Source organism: Pelobates fuscus, chromosome 4 (genome assembly GCF_036172605.1).
Source record: "Pelobates fuscus isolate aPelFus1 chromosome 4, aPelFus1.pri, whole genome shotgun sequence".
NCBI lineage: Eukaryota > Metazoa > Chordata > Amphibia > Anura > Pelobatidae > Pelobates > Pelobates fuscus.
This window is the reverse complement of record NC_086320.1, coordinates 237353400-237376424: the sequence shown is the minus strand read 5'-3', so window position 1 is coordinate 237376424 and position 23025 is coordinate 237353400. Positions and strand designations below refer to the sequence as shown.

The window sequence follows — 23025 nt, the reverse complement described above, 5'->3', positions numbered from 1 at the left end:
ACACTGGGAGACCTGGTAACACATGGGGATGCTGAGACACATGGGGACGCTGTTTCTCCCAGTGTCCCCCATCCAGTGTCGCTAGTGTCTCAGTGTCCCCAAGTCTCCCAGTGTCTGTGTCCCATGTCTCTGTGTGCCTAGTGTCACCATGTCTATGTCCACAACTCTCCCCATGTCTCCCAGTGTCCCCAAGTGTCTGTCTCCCAACCAGTGTCCCCTAGTCTCCCAGTGTCCCATAGTCTCCCAGTGTCTGTGTTCCCATGTCTCTGTGTCCCTAGTGTCTTAGTGTCCCCAAATGTTTCAATGTCCCCATGTCTCCCAGTGTCTGTGTCCCTAGTGTCTGTGTCCCCATTTCTCCCAGTTTCCCTAAATGTCTGTGTCCCCATGTCTCCCAGTGTCCCCATGTCTCTCAGTGTCCTAGTGACATGGGGACACACTGAGACACTGGGAGAAATGGGGACTCTGAGACACTGGGAGACTAGGGGACTGGGTGACATGGGGACACTGACACTGTGATACATAGGGACACTGAGACACTGGGTGACTTGCGAGACTGAGACACTGGGAGCAATCCATCTATACCGCAGAATCAAACTCTGAGTAGTTTGTTGGTGATTTTACAGAATTTTCTCTGATGTCACTCCTTGTGATTATACAAAGGATTAAGGCTGGTATTTTGTTCCAAGAAAGATGGCCACCTTAACTACTCTTCACATACTCTTGCTTAAAGTAGCACTATAGGGTCAGGAACACAATCATGTATTTCTGACCCTATTATGTTAAAACCACCACCCTGCCCCCTTCTTGCCTCCCTAAGTATAGTAAAATATAACTTGTATTCAAGTCTGCAGCTGCTGGCTCTGCCTCTGAACTGACTGTCTGCTGACATCATCGGAAGTGGTGGTCTGAGCAAATTACAATACTTCCCCATAGGATTGTCTGAGACTGTCAACTAGGCAGATCAGGGGCAGAGCCAGCACAAGTCATAGCCCTGGCCAATCAGCATCTCCACATAAAGATAAATTGAATAAATGCATCTCTATGAGGAAAGTGCAGTGTCTGCATGCCGAGGGTGGAGACACTGAATGGCAGTGCTGCACACTAGGCAGTACTGCCCCAGGAAGCACCTTTAGCAGCCATCTAAGGAGTGGCCAGTGGAGTTATTTTCTCTGAAAAGACAGTGTTTACTGCAAAAGGCCTGAATGGAAGGATTCTACTAACCAGAACAAATACAATAAGCTGTAGTTGTTCTGGTGACTATAGTGTCCCTTTAAGTTTGGAAGCTTAAGAGGGATGTATGGGAACAAAACTTGTGTGGACTGGCTGACAATAAAATTAGTTTAGGTAATGCAGATGTTGGTCTCTCTAACACTGTGGCATGTCCCCGTTCATCTACACTCACTACATACACCTTTTATCTGTCTCAGACTATATACCAGGAACTTCTGCCTGCTAGTAAGAAGGTAAGGAGACAAGTGGACCAGCAAGTGCTAGGGGACATTGAGTGAGCGCATCATTAGACACATTTATGTCAAGCTCAGGGTGCTGCCTGCATAGTATGCCCTTAGTTGGACAGCCTGCATGATTGGCGGGCAGCCTGACATGCATTCATGCCAGGCTGTCCTTCAAATTCTTTGGACAGACATGCCCCCTTTTTGGGCATGTTCTCCCCTTTTGGCAGGTCTGGTCACGTGATTCGTACCAGTGGCCACCCTTTTACCCCGCCCATTGACTGCCTGCTTCACTGGACAAGGGTTATGGATTTAATTGAAAGATGAAAGATATAAATTAGAGAGAGATTAGCATAGAGTATGTGTTTTCTTATAGCTGCATCCTATGAGTTTCCCTCCAGCACCATCTCCATCAGATACATGACGCTTGGGAGGTATGATTGTTTTAATGTTTTTGGTCGATAAGATTCCGTAATTAGGCCCATCATAATTGTCAGCACCAGGCCCAGTGTGCTCTTACTCCGGCCCTGCCTGTAGGCAAAGGTTATATTCACCAGAACAACTACGTTAAGATGTTAACCTTTAAGTTTGAAGGTGTGTACATGAAGGAGCTGCATGGTGAGTGTCTGTGAACTACATGGTGTGTGAATGTTTGTCTAAACTGCATTTTGTATATAATTGTGTAACTGACAAGTGCCCTATAGAGATTGGACCTGCCAGGTCTGCCAGCCATGGAGGGAATAAATAAGATAGGACTGAGCACTTCAAGAGTCTTCAGCAGTGTGCGGATAGCAAGAAGAATGAGAAAATATTTTGGGAGAGGGAAGGGGTTAAATGTTAGAGTAATGAGGCCACTTATTTGGGGGAGGATAGTAACTGGCAGGAGAATGTGCCAATCTGAATCTAGATGGGAGATGGTTAGTTGGCAGGCAAATGTACAAATCTAATTTTGAAATGAAATAAAGAGGATTCATAGGCAGGCAAATGTGGCTAAGTATAATTTGGGCAGATAGAGGGTTAGTTGTCAAGAAATGTGGCAGTCTGAATTGGAGAAGGAAAGGGTGAACTGGCATGGGGATGTAAGATCATGTGATTGTACAGTTGGTTATTTGGCAATGCAAGTATGGACATTTGGGGGAATCAGAGGTTAATTGCAAAAAGTTTAATTGCAATAAATCTTGCACCAGGGCCTTTTGTTCATTACTTCTGCTACTGTATGTACATTTTCATAATTAAACATTGCAGGCATACCAAAACAGCAATTTAGGTACTGATTATTCAAATAAAGTTGTGCTTTTTTCTTTAAACAAAAGCAACTCTCATAGATAACCTTACCCCACAACACCATTGGCCAGCCATCCTTTTGTGCAAACCGTGAAGGAACATTCCAAAACAGCTTGTCTCAGTTCTTCTGGTGTAGCTAACCGTGATCCCTCTATAGCACACAATCTCTGAGCTTCTTCTAAGTAAAACAGTTCTGTTCCGTTAATAGATTTTATAGTGAATAGTTTCCCTGATAACAAAATGCAGCTATTAAGTATTGCAGTAATAATAATAAACATTTGGTGTACATTTCATCACAGACAAAAAACAATAATATGCAGTTAATTTATATGAAAGTGGAAATACATTTGGGAATATAGTTTAAATTAATCGGTGGTCCTGAGGTAGGTTAACCCTGAATACCTATTCTTCTTCCAAAGTCAGCAATAATTTAAATTTAGATAGTTGTGCATTTATATACACCAGATTATAATTTTGATTTATAAGCTCCATCACTGCTGTACATTCCCTTGTTATGTTTAGAGTTGTGAAATTCCAGGAACTTATCTTCACATGTGGTGGGACTATGCACTGATCCAGATATTTGTCTTTGGAGTGGAGCTGCAAATAGAACCCTAGGCGACTTGACAGGCAAACTCATGAACCAGCTACTGATATCAGTACACAGACTGCACTTCATAAATATACAGCAACTCTTCTAGACAGATTTTGGAAATACCACCACCTTTTATAGTTGTAGAAATTAATAACTATTTTTGATTATCACTTTAACATCCTAAAGTGAGTGCATGACTTTTGTAGGGCAAAATAGTTATATTGCTATACTAAATTAAATAATTTGATAAATAGAAATGTGTTGGGTGAAACACTTGCTAATATATTGGAGGTTTTTATAAAATTGTATCCACTCTATTGAACAGTGTTTCAATAACTGTTAGTATGTTTTTAATAGTGTAATGTAGATGCGATTTATTCTGAAAATAACTACATTGTTGGACCTAGAGAACTTGTCCTGAGTTGAAGTCATACAATTGGAAAAATTGGGATTTCAAGGGACCTACGTAGATTATATTTGGCAATCAGCTATTTTACAGTTGTAGTAAATATACAATGCACATACCGTAATTGTAATTGTATTATATTGCCAGTGCTAGATTGTGCTTACATGTAATTATTTAAAATGTATGTGGAGGAGAGCTATTGCCAGACTTTTTCCTTGTAAGAAGTTAGTCTTAGAATAAGTACCATGCAGTCCCAATCTGTCAAAAGGGTTTGGGGAATTACAATCACAAGAAGCAGCCATTAGGAGAGCTTAATTAAAATGGCAGCAGTTGCATAACTCTCACTAATTGTGAGTAGACTGGTACATGTATGCCGTATCACTGGGGCATACAAGAGAATAATGCATGGATGGTAGTGATATCGCGAACATAACATTTTTGGTTCGCGAACGGCGAACGCGAATTTCCGCAAATGTTCGCGAAGGGGCGAACCGCCATAGACTTCAATAGGCAGGCAAATTTTAAAACCCACAGGGACTCTTTCTGGCCACAATAGTGATGGAAAGGTTGTTTCAAGGGGACTAACACCTGGCATGCCGGAGGGGGATCTATGGCAAAACTCCCATGGAAAATTACATAGTTGATGCATAGTCTGGTTTTAATCCATAAAGGGCATAAATCACCTAACATTCCTAAATTTTTGGGAATAACGTGCTTTAAAACGTCAGGTATGATGTTGTATCGATCAGGTAGTGTAAGGGTTACGCCCGCTTCAAAGTGACAGACCAAACTCCCCATTTAACGCACCGCAAACAACCGCAAACAGTCCATTTGCACAAACGCAAACTCCCCATTTGCACAAGGTTGGATACCAAGCTAGCCATGTCCCGTTCCTTGTCCTCACTGATGTCATTGAAGGTCTCTTCCTCCACCCAGCCACGTACAACACCAAGGGTCCCTGAAAGGTGACAACAAGCCCCCTGGGATGCCTGCAGTGTTTGGTCTTCCACCTCCTCAAAGTCACCTTCCTCATCTGACTCCTCTTCTTCAGACTCTTCTCTCTTTGCGTTGCCTCTCTCTGCGTTATTATAAGGTGTGTTAAGTAGTACTATTCCTATCAGTTTAATCCCTGTTATGTCCCCTATCATAAGACAACCCTGGAGAAGGTCCCAGCGGGACTTCACCAACTAATGATAAAGAAGAAGCTATAGGTTCCAGCCCTGACAGAGACTGGCGGACAGCGCCAGAAACACAGTTGGTCCCTTCTACCTCTGCTCCTTCTTCCCCCTCATCTGGATTGAATCCTGAAAGTCCCAGCTTTGTCCCTCATTCACCAGTTAGGGACTCTAACTCTATACGAGGATCTGGACCTCTGTCTACCAGATCCCTTCCCAATGGTGTGGGCGAAAGACCCTGTAATGAAGAAATTAGTGGACAACCACCGAGCAACCTAGGTAGAGGCAGAAGAAATCGGAAGGCCCCGAGATTCTTGACCTATGACAACATTGGGGAACCCACATATTCTCAGAACCCCCACACGTGCACTAAGTATTGCATACTTTGACTGAAATATTGAGTGATAGAATTTCCCTGTGTTAGATTGTATTGTACCATCTTGTTAAACGGTTATAAACCAGATGGACTGCTCTTGCCAGTGGAAGGCAAGGATTCTACAGAGGGGAGGATGTAACAGACTGCTATATTTTACTGTTTTTACTTTAAGTTTTGAGATATTGAACTTTGCCCTTTGCCCTGTCTTGTGAGGATGAGGGGCTAGGATGGCAGGAAGAAGAGGACAGGGGAGAAGCCATATTCTCTGAGTCTGCTATAAAGAAAGTGTGTTTCTACCTGTTTATTTGGTCTGTTACTGCTGGGACAGTGAGATAATAACAGGGGAAGGCTAATGCACTGCAACTACAAGAAGTTGGAGACGGTCTACTGATCTGCTAGGAGAATTAGAAGACTGTCATTTTATGTTTAACTCCCTGCAGATTCTGGAACTTTCTGCAGGTGTGTGAATGAGCTCTTGCATCCTGCCAGCAGAAGGAAGAGAAAGGATTGCCATTGCTGTTCTGCTGCTGTCCTACGTTCTGCTGGATCTCTCTGGAAATATCTGCAGTTACAGAAGTCACTCCAAGGTACTGTCTCCAGAGATTGCTTCAGGATTCTCCCTTATAACTGTACCTGGGTAGCGCTATCTACACCTAAGGGCCCCAACGTTGTGTACATAATTTACCTGCAGGTACCTAGAAGTTTAACTGTTCAGATGTAGTTATTAATGTTAATAAGAGAAGTTTGTTGTCTGCATTCCTGCTGCTAAAGACTCTTGTGACTGTGTTTAACATTAGCCAGGAACTGCGTTGTTTTATGTGGCTGTTATATGTGTATCCCTTTGACCACAATACAGTGTTTATTCCCATGTCTGTATTTATTTCATGTCTCTGAGGTATTAAGTGGAGGTTACTCATCTACTCAGTGGGGTGGGTTCCCCATAAATAGAAGTTGCACTGAGTAGAGGCACTGCGTCAGAACAAGATGTCCCGATCTCCCAACTATAGCGGAGGCTGAGGATCCCTGTCAGCTACAGAAGAAGGTGTAACTGCTGCTAGCTACGGCTTGTTGCCAGGAGCAGGGCAAAAAGGGCAAGAAAGGGTTACAGGGTTACAATGGCATTGATTTTAGGAACCGGGAGATGGAAAAAGATGCTTGGTCGGTCCTCCTACTTCAAATTTGGGGCACTGCGCGTGCAATCTAATGTGCCACCAGATAGGAGTGGTGTGTTAAGTAGTACTATTCTTATCAGTTTAATCCCAATGTCACGACTACTAGTGTGGTCCAGCACGCAGAAACTATGTAAACATATACATAGGCAAGAAAAGGAAAATAAAAGGACAGAGCGTAAACCGGACCTTAGAATGGCTGAACTAATACGCTAGAGACAGAGAATGGTCAAAGGGAAAGCCGAGGTCAAGGAAGCCAGAAAATACACAATACCGTTTACACAAGCCAAGTCAGGGAAACCAGAATTCAGAATAACCAAGGAAAAGCCAAGATCAGGATACCAGGAAATCAGATTCACAATGATAAAGCACTCTCAGGAAACCAGGAAACCAGGAACAGGAAACCACGACAGGGCAAGGTACTGGAGTGAGCTAGGGATTTAAATATCACGCGGCGGGCCGGCAGCCGCGACACCCTGTTACGTCCCCCTCATCAGGCCTTTTTTAGTCGAATGTATCGCCCAGTGTCAGTCCCTTCGGGATCCATCCCTCATTCATCTTAATAAAGGTGAGGTAATCTAGACTTTTTTGACCTAGCCGACTTCTCTTCTCAGTGACAATACCTCCTGCTGCACTGAAGGTCCTTTCTGACAGGACACTTGAAGCGGGGCAGGCCAGAAGTTCTATTGCAAATTGGGATAGCTCAGGCCACAGGTCAAGCCTGCACACCCAGTAGTCAAGGGGTTCATCGCTCCTCAGAGTGTCGATATCTGCAGTTAAGGCGAGGTAGTCTGCTACCTGTCGGTTCAGTCGTTCTCTGAGGGTAGACCCCGAAGGGCTGTGGCGATGCGTAGGACTTAAAAAGGTCCGCATGTCCTCCATCAACAACACGTCTGTAAAGCGTCCTGTCCTTGCTGGCGTGGTCAAGGGAGGAGGAGGATTACTTTCACCTCTTCCCCTGTTAGATTCCCATTGTGCTGTGACATCACCCTTATACGCTGTGTAAAGCATACTTTTTAATTGATTTTGGAACTGCTGCATCCTTTCCGACTTGCCGTAATTCGGTAACATTTCAGGCTATTTCTGCTTATCTTGTAGCGTGGACACCCAGTACAGAGAATGGTCAAAGGGAAAGCCGAGGTCAAGGAAGCCAGAAAATACACAATACCGTTTACACAAGCCAAGTCAGGGAAACCAGAATTCAGAATAACCAAGGAAAAGCCAAGATCAGGATACCAGGAAATCAGATTCACAATGATAAAGCACTCTCAGGAAACCAGGAACAGGAAACCACGACAGGGCAAGGTACTGGAGCAGGCCAGAAGTTCTATCAGGTACAGGTCGTTCTCCTTCAGCCTTTTTATACGAGGGTCCCTCAACAGGCACAACAGCATGAAAGACCCCATCTGCACAAGGTTGGATGCCGAGCTACTCATGTCCTGTTCCTCGTCCTCAGTGATCTCACTGAAGGTATGTTCTTCCCTCCAGCCATGTACAACACCACGGGTACCAGATAGGTGACAATGAGCACCCTGGGATGCCTGTTGTGGTTGGTCTTCCTCCTCCTCCTCAAAGCCACATTCATTCCTCCTCTGACTCCTCTTCCTCACAATCCTCTTCCAGCGTTGCCGCAGGTACAGCAAGCGATGCTGATAAGGCTGTTTCTGGTGGTGATGGTGACCACAACTCTTCCTCTTCACGCTCATCTACGGCCTGATCCAGCACTCTTCGCAGGGCACGCTCCAGGAAGAAAACAAATGGTATGATGTCGCTAATGGTGCCTTCGGTGTGACTGACTAGGTTTGTCACCTCCTCAAAAGTACGCATGAGCCTACAGGCATTGCGCATGAGCGTCCAGTAATGTGGCAAAAAAATTCCCAGCTCCGCAGAGGCTGTCCTAGCACCCCGGTCATACAAATAGTCGTTAACGGCTTTTTCTTGTTGGAGCAGGCGGTCGAACATTAGGAGTGTTGAATTCCAACGTGTCGGGCTGTCGCAAATCAAGCGCCTCACTGGCATGTTTTTTCGCCACTGGATATCGGAAAAGTGCGCCATGGCCGTATAGGAACGCCTGAAATGGCCACACACCTTCCTGGCCTGCTTAAGGACGTCCTGTAAGCCTGGGTACTTATGCACAAAGCGTTGTACGATCAGATTACACACATGTGCCAAATGCAATGCCGCCAACTGCCCAAATGCAATTTCTTCCATTGTCACAAACCACTTTGCCGATCTCCAGTTGGTGCGGAGTCAGCCACTGATCCACCTGTGCGTTCAGGGCGGACTGGAGTGCTGGTCCGGTGTTACTCTCTGCTTTCAGGCAAGTCAACCCCAAGATGGTGTGACACTACCGTATCCGGGATGTGGAACAGTACCTGGGAAACTGGGGGGGTTCCGTTGATGTGGAGCAAGACGCAGCAGCAGAAGAGGACTCAGCCGAGGAGGTTATGGAAGAGGATGGAGTAGGAGGAGTAGAGGAGGTGGCAGCAGGCCTGCCTGCAAGTCGTGGCAGTGTCACCAACTCCTCTGCAGAGCTACGCATTCCATGCTTGGCAGCCGTCAGCAGGTTTACCCAATGCGCATTGTAGGTGATATACTTGCCCTGACCATGCTTTGCAGACCAGGTATCAGTGGTCAGATGGACCCTTGCCCCAACACTGTGTGCCAGACATGCCATTACTTCCTTTTGCACAATCGAGTACAGGTTGGGGATTGCCTTTTGTGCAAAGAAATTTTGTCAGGTACCTTCCACTGCGGTGTCCCAATAGCTACAAATTTTTTGAACGCCTCAGACTCCACCAGTTTCTATGGTAAAAGCTGGTGGGCTAAGAGTTCAGTCAAGGCAGCTGTCAGACGCCGGGCAAGTGGGTGACTTTGTGACATTGGCTTCTTACGCTCAAACATGTCCTTGACAGACACCTGACTGTGGGCAGATGAGCAGGAACTGCTCAAGGCGAGAGACAGAGGGGCGGAACCTTGACGCACCATCCTCCTCCTTCTTAGCTTCGGGCACCTCTCAAGTTACCACTCGCCCGCCTGCCGCCACCACCAACACTAGCACCACAGCCGCTTCACTTGGTATGTCAGAGGAGTTATTTACACATCAGTTGGAAGAAATGAGTGATGCGCAACCTATATTGCCAGAGGATGTAGATAACAGGGATATGTCTCAGTCAGGCAGCATTACACACGTACGGTGTGATGATGATGATGTTGTACCCGCTGCTGCTTCCTTTGCTGAGTTGTCAGATACAAGTGATAATAACGATGCGTCCGTGGATGTCACGTGGGTGCCCGCTCGGCAAGAAGAAGAACAGGGCGAAAGTTCAGATGGTGAGACAGAGAGGAGGAGGAGGAGACGAGTTGGAAGCAGGGGGAGGTCGTCGCAAGGAGCTAGTGGCACAGTCAGACAGCATGCATCGGCACCCGGGGTCAGCCCGACAGCACGCCAATCAACGCATGCTGTGTACACCATCAGAATGCCGTCATTGCAGAGCTCAGCAGTGTGGATTTTTTTTGTGTGTCTGCCTCTGACAACAGTGATGCCATTTGCAACCTGTGCCAAAAGAAACTGAGTCGTGGGAAGTCCAACACCCACCTAGGTACAACTGCTTTGCGTAGGCACATGATCTAACATCACAAACGCCTATGGGATCAACACATGAGTACAAGCAGCATGCCTACTCTAAGCCGCCATCCTCCTCCTGGTCCAGCATCTTCTGCCACGTCAACCACTGCTGTCCTCCTTGCCCCCTCTCAACCATCCGCCACTCCGTCTCCCGCCTTGAGCAGTTCCCGCTCATCTGCCCACAGTCATGTGTCTGTCAAGGACATGTTTTAGCGTAAGAAGCCAATGTCAGAAAGTCACCCCCTTGCCCAGCATCTGACAGCTGGCTTGTCCGAACTATTAGCCCGCCAGCTTTTACCATACAAGCTGGTGGAGTCTGAGGCGTTCAAAAAATTTGTAGCTATTGGGACACCGCAGTGGAAGGTACCCGGACAAAATTTATTTTCACAAAAGGCAATCCCCAACCTGTACTCGATTGTGCAATAGGAAGTAATGGCATGTCTGGCACACAGTGTTGGGGCAAGGGTCCATCTGACCACTGATACCTGGTCTGCAAAGCATTGTCAGGGCAGGTATATCACCTACACTGCGCATTGGGTAAACCTGCTGACTGCTGCCAAGCATGGAATGCATGGCTCTGCAGAGGAGTTGGTGACACCGCCACGACTTGCAGGCAGTCCTGCTGCCCCCTCCTCTACTCCTCCTACTCCATCCTCTTCCATAACCTTCTCGGCTGAGTCCTCTTCTGCTGCTGCGTCTTGCTCCACATTAACGGCACCCCCCCAGCTCCCCAGGTACTATTCCACATCCCGGATACGGCAGTGTCACGCCGTCTTGGGTTTGACTTGCTTGAAAGCAGAGAGTCACACCGGACAAGCACTCCTGTCCGCCCTGAACGCACAGGTGGAAAAGTGGTTTACTCCGCAGCAACTGGATATCGGCAAAGTGGTTTGTGACAATGGAAAAAATTTGTTAGCGGCATTGAAGTTGGGCAAGTTGACACATGTGCCGTGCATGGCACATGTGTGTAATCTGATCGTACAACGCTTTGTGCATAAGTACACAGGCTTACAGGACATCCTGAAGCAGGGCAGGAAGGTGTGTGGCCATTTCAGGCGTTCCTACACGGCCATGGCTCACTTTGCCGATATCCAGCGGCGAAACAACATGCCAGTGAGGCGCTTGATTTGCGACAGCCCGACACGTTGGAATTCAACACTCCTAATGTTCGACCGCCTGCTCCAACAAGAAAAAGCTGTTAATGAATATTTGTATGACCGGGGTGCTAGGACAGCCTCTGGGGAGCTGGGAATTTTTTTTGCCACGTTACTGGACGCTCATGCGCAATGCCTGTAGGCTCATGCGTCCTTTTGAGGAGGTGACAAACCTAGTCAGTCGCACCGAAGGCACCATCAGCGACATCATACCATTTGTTTTCTTCCTGGAGCATGCCCTGCGAAGAGTGCTGGATCAGGCTGTAGATGAGCGTGAAGAGGAAGAAAAAGAGTTGTGGTTACCATCACCACCAGAAACAGCCTTATCAGCATCGCTTGCTGGACCTGCGGCAATGCTGGAAGAGGATTGTGAGGAAGAGGAGTCAGAGGAGGAATGTGGCTTTGAGGAGGAGGAGGAAGACCAACCACAACAGGCATCCCAGGGTGATCATTGTCACCTATCTGGTACCCGTGGTGTTGTACGTGGCTGGGGGGAAGAACATACCTTCATTGACATCAGTGAGGAGGAGGAACGGGAAATGAGTAGCTCGGCATCCAACCTTGTGCAAATGGGGTCTTTCATGCTGTCGTGCCTGTTGAGGGACCCTCGTATAAAAAGGCTGAAGGAGAACGACCTGTACTGGGTGTCCACGCTACTAGACCCCCGGTATAAGCAGAAAGTGGCGGAAATGTTACCGAATTACAACAAGTCGGAAAGGATGCAGCAGTTCCAAAATAAATTAAAAAGTATGCTTTACACAGCGTATAAAGGTGATGTCACAGCACAACGGGAATCTAACAGGGGGAGAGGTGGAAGTCATCCTCCTCCTCCCACGACCACGCCGGCAAGGACAGGACGCTTTAAAGACGTGTTGTTGATGGAGGACATGCGGACCTTTTTAAGTCCTACGCATCGCCACAGCCCTTCGGGATCCACCCTCAGAGAACGACTCGACCGACAGATAGCAGACTACCTCGCCTTAACTGCAGATATCGGCGCTCTGAGGAGCGATGAACCCCTTGACTACTGGGTGTGCAGGCTTGACCTGTGGCCTGAGCTATCCCAATTTGCGATAGAACTTCTGGCCTGCCCCGCTTCAAGTGTCCTGTCAGAAAGGACCTTCAGTGCAGCAGGAGGTATTGTCACTGAGAAGAGAAGTCGCCTAGGTCAAAAAGTCTAGATGACCTCACCTTTATTAAGATGAATGAGGGATGGATCCCGAAGGGACTGACACTGGGCGATACATTCGATTAAAAAAGGCCTGATGAGATGAGCTGCCTTGGGCTAAAAATGGTCCACACGCTGCTGTATTTTAGCTCTGAATGCCGATTGACTTGCGTGACTTATCCGCCACCAACTAGGGTTCAAGCCGCCATGTTTTAGGGCACTTTCTGCCTGTGAAACAAACATCAATTTTTCTGGCCGCTGCAACAATATTTTTCAGCGGCTGCAACAATACCAAATTTTTCAGGCATGTGTACATGCCTAATTTTTAGGCCCTCTGGTGCTGCACTGTGGCTTCAAAAACCAAACCAAAAAAAGGCACATAGTGACCCTATGTAGGGGAAACAGTCCCTATTCTGCTCTGTGTCAGTGTGTATCAGGGATTTGACTATCTTTATTCAGATTCCAAAATTACAATTCCAGGAAAAATTTAACAAACATTTACAAGAACATGTTATGCACATCATAGAAACAACGTGAATTCTGCTCTTTGTCAGTGTGTATCAGGGGCTTTGAGGACGGGGAACAGTCTCTATTCTGCTCTTTGTCAGTGTGTATCAGGGGCTTTGAGGACAGGTGTCAATCCATATCTGCCAAGTGACCCTATGTAGGGTGAACAGTCCCTATTCTGCTCTGTGTCAGTGTGTATCAGGGGCTTTGAGGACGGGGAACAGTCTCTATTCTGCTCTGTGTCAGTGTGTTTCAGGGATCCTTAGGATAGGTGTCAATCCATATCTGCCAAGTGACCTTATGTAGGGGAAACAGTCTCTATTCTGCTCTGTGTCAGTGTGTATCATGGTCTCTGCTCTTGCATTTCTATTTCTTCTTAGATAACAAAAAAATTCTGAGACGACGTTGGCAGGGCTATTCACTTGTGTGGTCTGTCATGAATTTCTAGGCTAGGTTTCTAAGCTAGGTTTCCAGGGACAAATGTTGTAGCCTGCTGAACGAGGTGACCTTGCTCGGGTCCCAGGTGTGCGGTTCCTAAAATCGCTGCCATATACACGTCCACTGATAGGAGACGCAACAGGTATTAAACTGATAAGAATAGTACTAAACACACCACTCCTATCTGGTGGCACATTAGATTGCACGCGCAGTGCCCCAAATTTGAAGTAGGAGGACCGACCAAGCATCTTCTTCCATCTCCCTGTTCCAAAAATCGCTGCCATATACACGTCCACTGATAGGAGACGCAACAGGTATTAAACTGATAAGAATAGTACTAAACACACCACTCCTATCTGGTGGCACATTAGATTGCACGCGCAGTGCCCCAAATTTGAAGTAGGAGGACCGGCCAAGCATCTTCTTCCATCTCCCTGTTCCAAAAATCGCTGCCATATACACGCCCACTGATAGGAGACGCAACAGGAATTAAACTGATAAGAATAGTACTAAACACACCACTCCTATCTGGTGGCACATTAGATTGCACACGGAGTGCCCCAAATTTGAAGTAGGAGGACCGACCAAAGTCCCGTTTTCCATTCAAGTTGTGCATGATGTCCAGGCTAGGTTTCCAGGGACAAATGTTGTAGCCTGTTGAACGAGGTGACCTTGCTCGGGTCCCAGGTGTGCGGTTCCTAAAATCGCTGCCATATACACGTCCACTGATAGGAGACGCAACAGGTATTAAACTGATAAGAATAGTACTAAACACACCACTCCTATCTGGTGGCACATTAGATTGCACGCGCAGTGCCCCAAATTTGAAGTAGGAGGACCGACCAAGCATCTTCTTCCATCTCCCTGTTCCAAAAATCGCTGCCATATACACGTCCACTGATAGAAGACGCAACAGGTATTAAACTGATAAGAATAGTACTACTAAGTTAACACACCTTATAATAACGCAGAGAGAGGCAACGCAGAGAGAGGAGTCTGAAGAAGAGGAGTCAGAGGAGGAAGGTGGCTTTGAGGAGGTGGAAGACCAAACACAGCAGGCGTCCCAGGGGGCTTGTTGTCATCTTTCGGGGACCATTGGTGTTGTATGTGGCTGGGTGGAGGAAGAGACCTTCAATGACATCAGTGAGGACAAGGAACGGGACATGGCTAGCTTGGTATCCAACCTTGTGCAAATGGACTGTTTGCGGTTGTTTGCGGTGCGTTAAACGGGGAGTTTGGTCTGTCACTGTGAAGCGGGCGTAACCCTTACACTACCTGATCGATACAACATCATACAGTAGGTCCCTCCCCTCATTATTTTTATGGCCCCCACCCACCGCTCTCGGGTGGGGGCTGGGGGGGAGGACAGTAGGTCCCCCACCTTATCCTTATTTACTGAATATTCCCCTGTATAACAATGTTTGGCATTTAGTGAATATTCCCCATTCTGCTCTGTGTCAGTGTGTATCAGGAGCTTTGAGGACGGGGAACAGTCTCTATTCTGCTCTGTGTCAGTGTGTATCAGGGGCTTTGAGGACCGGTGTCAATCCATACCTGCCAAGTGACCCTATGTAAGGGGAACAGTCCCTATTCTGCTCTGTGTCCGTGTGCATCAGGGTCTATGAGGACAGGTGTCAATCCATATGTCAAGGTGTCAATCCATATGTCAAGGTGTCAATATGTCATATGTCAGGTGTCAATCCATATTCATTGCGATTTAGGAATGTTAGGTGATTTCTGCCCTTTATGGATTAAAACCAGACTCTGCATCAACTGTGTAATTTTCCATGGGAGATTTGCCATGGATCCCCCTCCGGCATGCCACAGTCAAGGTGTTAGTCCCTTTGAAACAACTTTTCCATCACTTTTGTGGCCAGAAAGAGTCCCTGTGGGTTTTAAAATTCGCCTGCCCATTGAAGTCAATGGCGGTTCGCCGGTTCGCGAACGTTTGCGGAAGTTCCCGTTTGGGGTTCGCGACCTCACTAATGCTGAAACCAAAAGACTAAGAATTCTATTTAAAAACAAAGGCTATCCAAACCGAATCCTAAAAAAAACATACCAAAAAACCATAGCCCAAGACAGAAGTATAAGTCTTCGATCTACTAGGCCCACGTCTACTAACCAGCTAACAAGATGTATAGGTACGTTCGACCAACAATGGCAACCCATTAAGCAAATTTTTACACAACATTGGCCGATTTTGCAGTATGACAAGGATTTGGATCCTAAATCTATTGCTTACCCTAATATTACCGCACGAAGGTCCAAAAACCTCCGGGACATGTTAGTCCACAGCCACTTCGAAAGGAAACCATCGCCGAGTAGCTGGCTAAGTGCCCCTACGGGCATCCATAAGTGTGGACATTTTAAAGCATGTACCTTTGTTAAACCCTCAAAAACCGTCAAATGTCAGAGAACTCAGAAAGAATACCGATTAAAACATTTTATTAACTGTAGTACGACACGAATTATCTATGTCATTACTTGCCAGTGTGGTATACAGTACATTGGCAAGACTTATCAGGAATTTAGGAGACGTATTCTCCAACATACCAACTCGGTCAAAAATCTCAACCTGAGCACCCCTGTTGCCAATCATGTTCGTAATTTTCATGATGGCAACCCAGCTAATTTATCTTTTCAAGCCCTAGAAAGGATCACTCTGAATTCCAGAAAAGGCAATTTCAATCTAATCTTACTACAAAAGGAATCAAGATGGATATATGAATTCCAAACTTTGACACCAGGGGGCCTCAATGAGGAATTTTAACTTTACCCCCTTTATCCACTAAATGCAAAAAATTAATCACCTCAGCTCAGATAACCTTGCTTATGTTCTTCACCACACTTAATTCTTTACTTTACAGGGCAGTCAGTTCGGCACTGACTTACTCTTTGAACCTGATTTCAATATTTAGGATTAACAAACCGAGATACCTTTTCTCTATTTTTTCAAATAGGAGGCTATTTTTTGCCTCATACTTAAATCTATGTAGCGATAAACGTTATTACTTCAAATGCATTACAGGACTGTCCATTTTAAAATTTATTCGTATGGTAATACGTACAGAATTCGAAAATTATTCAACTAAATGTGTTATACTGCCCCATCTCTAAAACAGTTGTGGGGAAGGGGAACGGTTTTATTTCCATTCCACTATGCTGCACATTGTTTTGAATAGCAACCTTGCCTGGTCCTCATTTAGAAATCATATCGGTGCCTTTGGCAACACAGGGCATTATGTCATCTCTATTCATTAAGAGCTGACAGTACTCAAGATAGGTGACTGTCCTTTTACAGTCAGCATCCCACCTACAATCATTTAACCATTTCTCTTACTATTTAAATACATCTGCGATAAACACAGCGGATATAACAAGTTTTGCTTGATCCTCACAACAACACACTGGATATCTTTTCTAACAATTTTAGATTTGGAACATTGCCGTTTGTGAGACTACAGTAGATAGACTGAATAGATCTCACTGCCTTAAACAAGATCATTATAACTATATATCAATAAGCTTCGTCCCCTTTGATAAATACTATCACCCGCTATTGGAGCTTTTTTACCGCGATAAATACAGAATTACTGTCTACTCGAAATCTGGCCACCTAATATGCCGGACAATGATTTATTTGATTCTAATAAATAATATGTAGATATTCTTCCAAACATGAGTCCTTTCTGAGCATTTCTCACAATTTTCCCTCAACAGGAAAAATCTACCACATATTTCTTGACTCTCTATGTAACCAAACATACTTTGTTGTATATAACCCTTATGATTATGTATTCCTACATTAGTACACTAAACCACTTCCCATGGTTTTAGTCTCTGCTATCTGTCCTTAAGGGGTTAAAACTAATAGACCATAAGCAATTACGACGCACTTGATACTTTTAGTGACGTCACATCCCGGTTCCATCCTCATTGGCTAAAACAATTAGACCAATCACTATTGTACACTTACCTTTTTATATTGTTTTTTCCCGCACATCGGTTCCCTTCTGATGAGCTGTGGGCGAAACGCGCGCGTCAGGGTCAAAGGGCTCACAGTTATATCCTTATTTACAACAGTACCGGTGTATGTTTAGACTGGGAACTTTGTTTCATACACCGAAGGATACTGAGCCCGACTCCGGTTTAATTGTGGGGGTCTTCTGAGTACATATCCTTTATTCATTTAGGTAGCAGTCCTTAGCCCCACTGTAGGAGTTATTCTTTTAGTGCTGACCAATTTGTCTTTTTGCACTATACCCTTTCTAGTGCTAATTTCGGACCCAATAAGCACTATGAATGTGCTTAATTTATTGTGCAGACACATTTTTGTCTGCTAAAGCTACTGATGTATCTATGCCTGTTTATAACACAGGACCACTATGACTATAATTTGTAACATGTTACTATGTGTTCTTTTTAGGCACTCTCTTGTTACTTGTTTACTAGATATGTTACAATTAGTATAGTACTTGACTCAATTATCTCCTAAGTAAAGGGGAAGGCTTATTGTATTATTATATTATGTGGGGGAGTGCCTTAGATTGTAACTCCATTGTGATTGGTGTATACATTTGTGTTCCTGTCCCCAACAAGATCCACGTGGGCGTACACCTTGATTGAGGATTGTCATAAAAGGCCAGTGTGGCCCCAATTGAGTCCTGCTTAACCCTCAACACATAGCTTGGGCTCGTGATTGGAGGGGAATTGCTATTCTGCCATATCACTAGTGCTATACAGCTATCAGAGTCTTGTATATCAGAGGTTGGTCCAGGGTGGCAAGAACCCAGCTAAGCTATGGCGCCTGTGTAGTCTGCTGTGCTTGTGGTGTCCGGTGCGGTGCTTACGGTCCTTAGCGTCAGCTAGGAAGCATCTGTTGGTGGAGGTACCCAGTAGGGGTGCCAGGTGATCTGTCACACACACATAACACATTCACTACACAAACTGCATACAATACATACACTGCATCCACTACACAAACAGACATTGCATAACATAATGGATGTTGGCGTGCTTTTTGTTGAGGGTGCATTATGTGCTGTGTGGAGCGTTGCCGTTACAACCCGCGGCTCACAAGTGGAGAAGCTGCAAGAGGGTTAGATCCGACTTCTGGGGCCCCTCTCCACACTATTGTCACTGCATGACCAGGGAAACTAGTGTCCCCTCTCCCTCGCCACAGGTAAGAGGCAGGGAGGGGGGAATACACTTATTTATACATTTTTTAAAAATCATCAGCCCTCTACACACACTACATGTGATACACTGCATCCACTGCACACACTAACACACTGCATCCACTACACATACTACATCCAATGCGCACACCAAACATACTCTGCATCCACTACATTTCACACAATATCCAGACACTACACCGACACTGCATCCACTATACATACTGCACACACCTAACATACTCTGCATCCACTACACAGCATCCACTACACAAACACATACACTGCACCATAGGCATGCGCAGCCAATTGCATTAGGGTGTGCACCCTAAAGCACAAACACACGGCGCATGTATATATATATATATATATATATATATATATATACATACACACACATACATATACTGATGTGTGTGTGTGCTATGTGGGTGAGGGTGCTGGTAGTGTGCTGTGTGTGAGGGTGCTGTTTGTGTGATATGTGTGTGTGAGGGTGCTGTTTGTGTCGTGTATTTGTGAGGGTGCTGTTAGTGTGCTGTGTGTGAGTGTGCTGTTTGTGTGAGGGTACTGTATGTGTTTGTGAGGGTGCTGTTAGTGTGCTGTGTGTTTGTAAGGGTGCTGTGTGTGTGTGTGTGTGTTTGTGAGGGTGCTCTTAGTGTGCTGTGTGTGTGTGTGTGAAGATGCTCTGTGTGTGAGGGTGCTGTATGTGTGCTGTGTGTGGGTGCTGTATGTGTGTGGGTGCTGTTTGTGTGCTGTGTGTGTGAGGGTGCTGTTTCTGTGCTGTGTGCGCGCGCTGTTTGTGTTAGGGTGCTGTATGTGTGTAGGTGCTGTGTGTGTGTGTGGGTGCTGTATGTGTGTGTGGGTGCTGTATGTTTGGAGGGATTGTGAAGGTGGGGGCAGATTAGTAAATAACCCCCCTCCCTTCTTACCTTATGTAGGGAGGGGGGATCCTTGCTGTCCAAGGGAGAGTGAACTCTAGCCTGCGGGGCTAGAGTTCACTCTCGCGAGATCTGAGCATTGCCGCGGAAAAGCTCAGATCTCGCGAGAGGAACCTGGCGGAGCTTCTGTCTAGAGCTCCCCGGGTCCTCTCCTTCCTCCCTCCATGCTGCTGTGGCTGGTGAGGTACATCGTTGATCTCCCCGCCGGCCCATGGAGGCTAAGAGCAGAGCCGGCACTCAGATAGCGCCAGCTCTGCATGAGCCGACAGGGGAGATCTGGAGATCTCCCCTGCCGGCAGGGGTCAAGTCCTGGGGAATAATATGTGGGATCTCTCCCAAGATTCCCACCCCCTCAAAAAAAATAATATACACTTGTGTGTGTGTGTGTGTGTATATATATATATATATATATATATATATATATATATACGCGTACACACACATACACTCACACACATATATTCACAGACACATACACACAATTACATACACTCACACATACATTCACAGACACACACACACACACACACACTTACAGGCACACACACACATACATTCACAGACACACACACACTTACAGACACACACATATATTCACAGACACATACACACTTACAAACACATACACTCACAGACACACACACATACACTCACAGACATTGACACACACACACACTCACATACACTCACACACACACATTCACAGACACACACACATACACTCACACATACAGACACACACACACACACACACACACACTCACAGACACACACACACACACATACATTCACAGACACACATTCACAAATTATTTTTTTAATAAAAATAAATAAATAAATTGTCCACCCAGCCTCCCTACCTGGAGTGCTGGCATGGACTTGTCCCTGGGGTCCAGTGGGGCGGGCGCCTCTCTCCATATCAGCCTCTCACTCCATATCAGCCGCGGCGAGGGAGCTGTGAGCTGTGTGCTCTCTGCTCCCTCTCGCCGCGCGGGCTGTCTACAGTAGCTGGGAGCCGGAATATGACGTCATATTCCGGCTCCCAGCATCAGCAAACAGCGCGCGGCGAGAGGAAGCAGAGAGCACACAGCTCACAGCTCACAGCTCCCTCGCCGCGGCTGATATAGAGAGAGAGGCTGATAAGGACAGGGGGGACACAGGGGGACATTAAGTTGCGCTGAGTGCCTGCAGGAACGGCGTTCCTGCGCAAATAACAGTGCAGGAACGCTGTTCCTGCAGGACAATCCATAGACGTGCCGCGGGGATTAGGGTGTGCCCAGGCACACCCGGCACACCCCGTGCGCACGCCTATGCACTGCACCCATTACACATACACTACATCCTCTACACAAATACAGGCACTGCATCAACTACACTCTTTGTATCCACTATATACATGCACACAATGCATTCACTGTACACACTGCATCTCCTACACAGACACTGAATTCACTACACACACTGCATAACATAATGGATGTGCGTGAGGTTTAGGGGTGACCCAGGCAGCACAATGTCTTGGGCCGGCCCTGGACCAAAGTATATATAAGCAATTGTGATGGGATGAATGGGAGTTGGAGGAATATAGGAAGAAGAAGGTATGGATTTGAGAAATAGGTATGAAAGACCACTCAAAGCATCATTACAACTTCATCTCACTGACGTTATGGTGCCATCTTACCTGAAAAGAACACTCTAGGCAACTTAACAACTTCATCTCAAAGACATTGTTATGGTGCATGGATGTCCTGCATTTATAGAGTAATCTGAGCAATTGAAAAGGTCAGGTCTCTTATATGGCACTGTGGCGTCACAGGACAGTGGCAAAAGGCATACTATGGGGTATCGATGTACTCAGAAGATGTACCTGAACACAGTTTGGGTATTTGTACTGGATCAGCAATCATCAGGTTTACAGAATACAAATTAAAAAAACCTTGGTATATTTGTGTTCGTAAAAAGACACAAAAAGCACAATTTTACTACAATTACAGAAATAAAAAGTATAATAATAATAGGAGGTAAATACCCTGTGATGTCTACATCATATAAATATATACTTTCATGTAGAAATTGTTTTTTCTGTGATGGCTATTAAACATAGAAGATACAAATACCACATTCTAAAACTGTTACACATTGAAATTATATTTATATTATATACCAATAACTATCAAAAACTACCAAACTGAAATTCTAAACATATGATGTACTCTGTAAATCCATATAAATACATTAATTTTGAATTTCTTTTCTTAAGCTGTGCATTTTCATTGCCAAAACTGTTGGAAAATGTGTTATTAAATTTTTTAAATACATGATGTATATATCACATCAAATTAAAGTCCCTTTTTATCTTATCTTTTGAAAAACAGTATATAATATGTGTTGGTGCAATAAATGAGAAAGATGGAAATTACGGTTGAACACACATATTGTAAAAGTCACACAATTATTTCTGTCTTTAAGTACAAAACAAACAAACTGAAACTGTGTCACTAACAGGTTAAATAAGGCATTACTGACCCTTTCTGCTGCATACAACTGAACATTATTTGTAAAGGCGGCTTGTACTCTGACTACCTGCCTGAAACAGACACCCCAGTGTGCTCCATAACTGCAGTACAGGCTCATTGCGGAGGCGAGGGGGGTGTAATCCAGACTTGTATTAAATGTGAAATGTAAGTTACTCACCATTAGCAGCAACCAGAACAAGGTATAAGAAAACGAATGCGATGTGCTGAAAGTTTCCTGTAATGCTCCTATTGCGGTCCATGGAGGCCATTATCTTCACAAGGTCCAACGTTAGCAATTTTATTTAATCAATGTACTTATATATTCCATCACCAGCTACCTTGGCAGGTTAGGTCTCACTGATGCCCTAGTTCCTATGGCAGGTTATTAACTGCTTTCTTGGTGTATGTAAGAAGCAGCCTATAGAGAGCTCCAGAAGTTGTATCTTTTACCCAGAATAAATTATTACATTAATGTTTTATAATCCTGAAGTGTGTATGTCAGTGGTTTGGAGCGTCCTACTTGTGCCCCAGCCAGTGACCTGACTCTTCTAACTATCCTGACTTTAGACTGTTTGAGCAGTGATCCTGAGACTGACAGCAGAAAAGTCACACGTCCTGAGCTATTCCAAGAAAGCGGTTTTATCCAGTCTAGGAGAGCAAATATTGTAAGGTTTGTGTGAAACCCTGCATGCATTTGTTAGGTTTTTTTTTTGTACAGCATATGGAATCCTCACAAAAAGGTTTTAGCCCATAGCCAAGTGGACGTGATACAGCCAGCTGGGTGGGAGAAAGGGGTGTGTGGTAAAAGGGAGGTGAGTGCACAGAGCACTACAAAGGTGCCCAAGTGAAAGTGACTTTAGTGCAATAGGGTAAAAGCTCAGGTTAAATACATGTATTATATACACCTCCTCAGAACATTTTGCCTTCATAAATGGACACTACAACTTTTTTGTTGTGGTGAAAAAAAGGAATGGTAGTTTGTGCAAAAGATAACTGAGTAAATGTTCCTCATTTTTATTTCTCTGTAAATTAAACAGATTTAA

General features: G+C 45.3%; 1 protein-coding gene across 2 annotated transcripts in view; it reads right to left on the bottom strand.

Moving 5' to 3' along the window:
* SUSD5 (sushi domain containing 5) overlaps positions 1–22506 on the bottom strand; it is a 97618-nt gene extending 75112 nt beyond the window's left edge. For both annotated transcript variants that reach the window (XM_063450605.1, XM_063450606.1), the window contains exons 1-2: positions 22161–22506; positions 2787–2964 (exon numbers count right to left, since the gene is read on the bottom strand). In XM_063450605.1, the coding sequence (XP_063306675.1) occupies positions 2787–2964; positions 22161–22251 (269 nt within the window). In that variant the 5' untranslated portion in view covers positions 22252–22506. The remainder of the gene's footprint in view (positions 1–2786; positions 2965–22160) is intronic.
* Positions 22507–23025: the final 519 nt, after the last annotated feature.